Raw genomic sequence first — 2,394 nt, 5'->3', positions numbered from 1 at the left:
GTGTCCAATAATTTGGTGTCGAATCGATCGGTGTCGAATCGTACTGTGGTCAAACGGAACACGCCCGCTCCGGCTCAGCAAGGACGCCGAAAAAATTATGTCTTCCCGGTATAAAAAGGTCCGGGAGATGCTCGAAGCGGCCTACAAGAAGGGTTTTTCCCTCGTCGGCGCGTCAAGAAAAGAGGTCGCGGACTGCGGGACGCAGGTCGGTAAGTCTGGGCTTGTCCCGCAGGCGACCGCGGCAACGACTCTGCCGCCAAAAATGGACTTCCGGGGGGTCCAAACAGAGGAGGGGGCGGATGTGCTCTTTAGGGAAGATTCCCCTCTGGACCTCCCGGAGGACAGATGTGTCCGCCTTTTGGCGGACAAAATCGAGGAGGCTATGGAGGGGCGAATCGTCTCTGTCATTAGGGGAGAGCTTGTCCCTCAGACCTCGAGCGAGCCTGCAGCCGTACCCGCCCCGACCACCTGGGCGACGGTTGTGGGGCGCAAGGCGCGAAGGAAGAAAGAACCCCCCCCCTCTTGAAGAAAAACAATGCCCTCCCGCTGCTCCCGTTGGCGCGAGTCAGCGCACAGGGGGAGCGGAAAGGGCCAAACTTGGCAGGCTCCCCACTGGAGCTGCCGTCCTCCTTACCGTGGGGGAGGGCAGCAGTTATGCCGAAGTTATGAAAAAGGCGGCGGCCGCCGTTAATTTGAAGGAGGTCGGAATTTCCGGTTTCCGGATAAAAAGGGCGGCCAATGGCGGCATGCTCCTCCAGATACCCGGGCCTGGAGGAGCCAAAACGGCTGACGCCCTTGTTGAGAGGGCGTCTAAAGCGTTGGATGGCGTAGAGGGAGTGAAATTCACCCGTCCCATAAAGCACGCGGCAGTCCGCGTGCAGGACGTGGTTCCTCCCCTCTCCGCGGCGGACATTGCCGCCGCATTAGCGACGGCAGGTGGATGCCAGCCCAGTGAAGTTCGCACTGGGCTGGTTCGCTTTTCTCCTGTCGGGTACGAGACCTTATGGGCTCGTATGCCCTTGAGGGCAGCCCGGCGGGTAGTAGGGGCGAAAAGAATAGAGGTGGGGTGGTTTAGCCTTCCCGTCGAGGCGCTGGTAGCACGGCGTATGCAGTGCTATCGGTGCCTCAAGTACGGGCACGTGGCACGCAAGTGCTCCGGTGTTGATCGGAGCACGGCGTTCTACCGTTGCGGGGGGGATGGCCACCTTGCTATCACATGCAGAGCTGCTTTCAAGTGCATTTTGTGTGCAAGCCGGGGGCAGCCAGCGAACCACCGGATGGGCGGCGCAAGTTGCGCCTCCATACCGGCAAAACAAGTAGCCACCAGGCGGGGCGCCGGAGTGCCGGCGCCTCCGCTGCCACCCGGTAGCAAGGAGGGCGGGGAGGTGGCGGTGCTTGACCCTTCCCCGAAGAAGAAGAGGAAGCGGTGGGCCCGCAGTGCTGGGTCCGGCGAGGACTCCTCCGGTTGCGAGGAGGACGGAGAGGGGGTTTACCTCCTCTCCCCGGTGGTAAGTCTGGCCCGGCTGTGGCCGGAAGAGAGCGAGGCGCGCGAGGATAATCCTCTCCCGTCCGCCTCCTTTGAGGACACAAAGCCCGCCGCAGGCAAAGGGGGTAAGCCGCTACGACCTCCTCCCCAAGCAAGGAGCCCTCCGGCCTTTGGAAAAAGCCTGAGACTGGGGTGAAGGGGAGTAGGGACGGCGCGATGCCCCCTTTCTCTTTAAAAGGAAAGTGTCCAAGACCAGAGACCGCAAGTTCGCTGGCCCCCGGACAAAAAAAGGCGCGGCGCAGAAAACGCCGGGTTCAGGGGGAGGCTCCACCAAGGAGCCCTTCTTCAAGCGGCAGAGAGGTGGCAAGTCAGCCTCCCTTTCACCGGGGAGAGAAAAGCCGGGACTTAAGTCCTCTAAGCCAAGCAAATAGGCTCGGTTTGGGGGCAGTTCCCGTGCTCGGAGTGGGGGGGGTCACGGCTCGGGCGTGACCCCTGGACCCAGCCTCTGTCAAGGGGCTGCTTGGTCGCGGGAAAGGGATACGAAAAATTGTGTTGACCCTTTCTGACTTCGGTCACGGCGGGCGGAGACTTGGCGTGGCAAGTTGGGGAACTTGACTCGCCACTGCACAAGTCCTCAGAAAGGGGCGGCTTGAGGAGGGCTATGGTCCCTTCCTCCTGCCGCAACCCCAAAGGTGACGGCGATGGGGGCGTTGTCTTTTGGGGACAAGTCTTGGACTAAAGGGGTCCTGGAGATGTAATAACCTTGCGGCTGCCACAGGCTCCCCCATTATGTCCGGTGGAGGCCATTGAGGGGTTTTAGTGGGTGCGAATCCCACACTCCCCGCCCAAATCCTCACAGGGCGGGAGTGCATAATGCATTTCCCCTTATTAAAAAAAAAAAAAAAAAA

General features: G+C 60.8%; 1 protein-coding gene across 1 annotated transcript in view; it reads right to left on the bottom strand.

The window, feature by feature from the left end:
* Positions 1–308: 308 nt before the first annotated feature.
* The window catches only part of LOC109862271 (altered inheritance of mitochondria protein 3-like), a gene marked incomplete at its 5' end in the record, with an annotated part of 3,739 nt that continues 1,653 nt past the window's right edge, over positions 309–2,394 (bottom strand). The window contains one exon of the mRNA XM_020442267.1: positions 309–380. Within this exon, the coding sequence (XP_020297856.1) occupies positions 309–380 (72 nt within the window). The remainder of the gene's footprint in view (positions 381–2,394) is intronic.

The sequence above is a fragment of the Pseudomyrmex gracilis genome, unplaced genomic scaffold, assembly GCF_002006095.1.
Source record: "Pseudomyrmex gracilis isolate BER0280 unplaced genomic scaffold, ASM200609v1 scaffold_1567, whole genome shotgun sequence".
NCBI classification, from domain to species: Eukaryota; Metazoa; Arthropoda; class Insecta; order Hymenoptera; family Formicidae; genus Pseudomyrmex; species Pseudomyrmex gracilis.
This window is presented reverse-complemented; position numbering and strand designations above follow the sequence as displayed.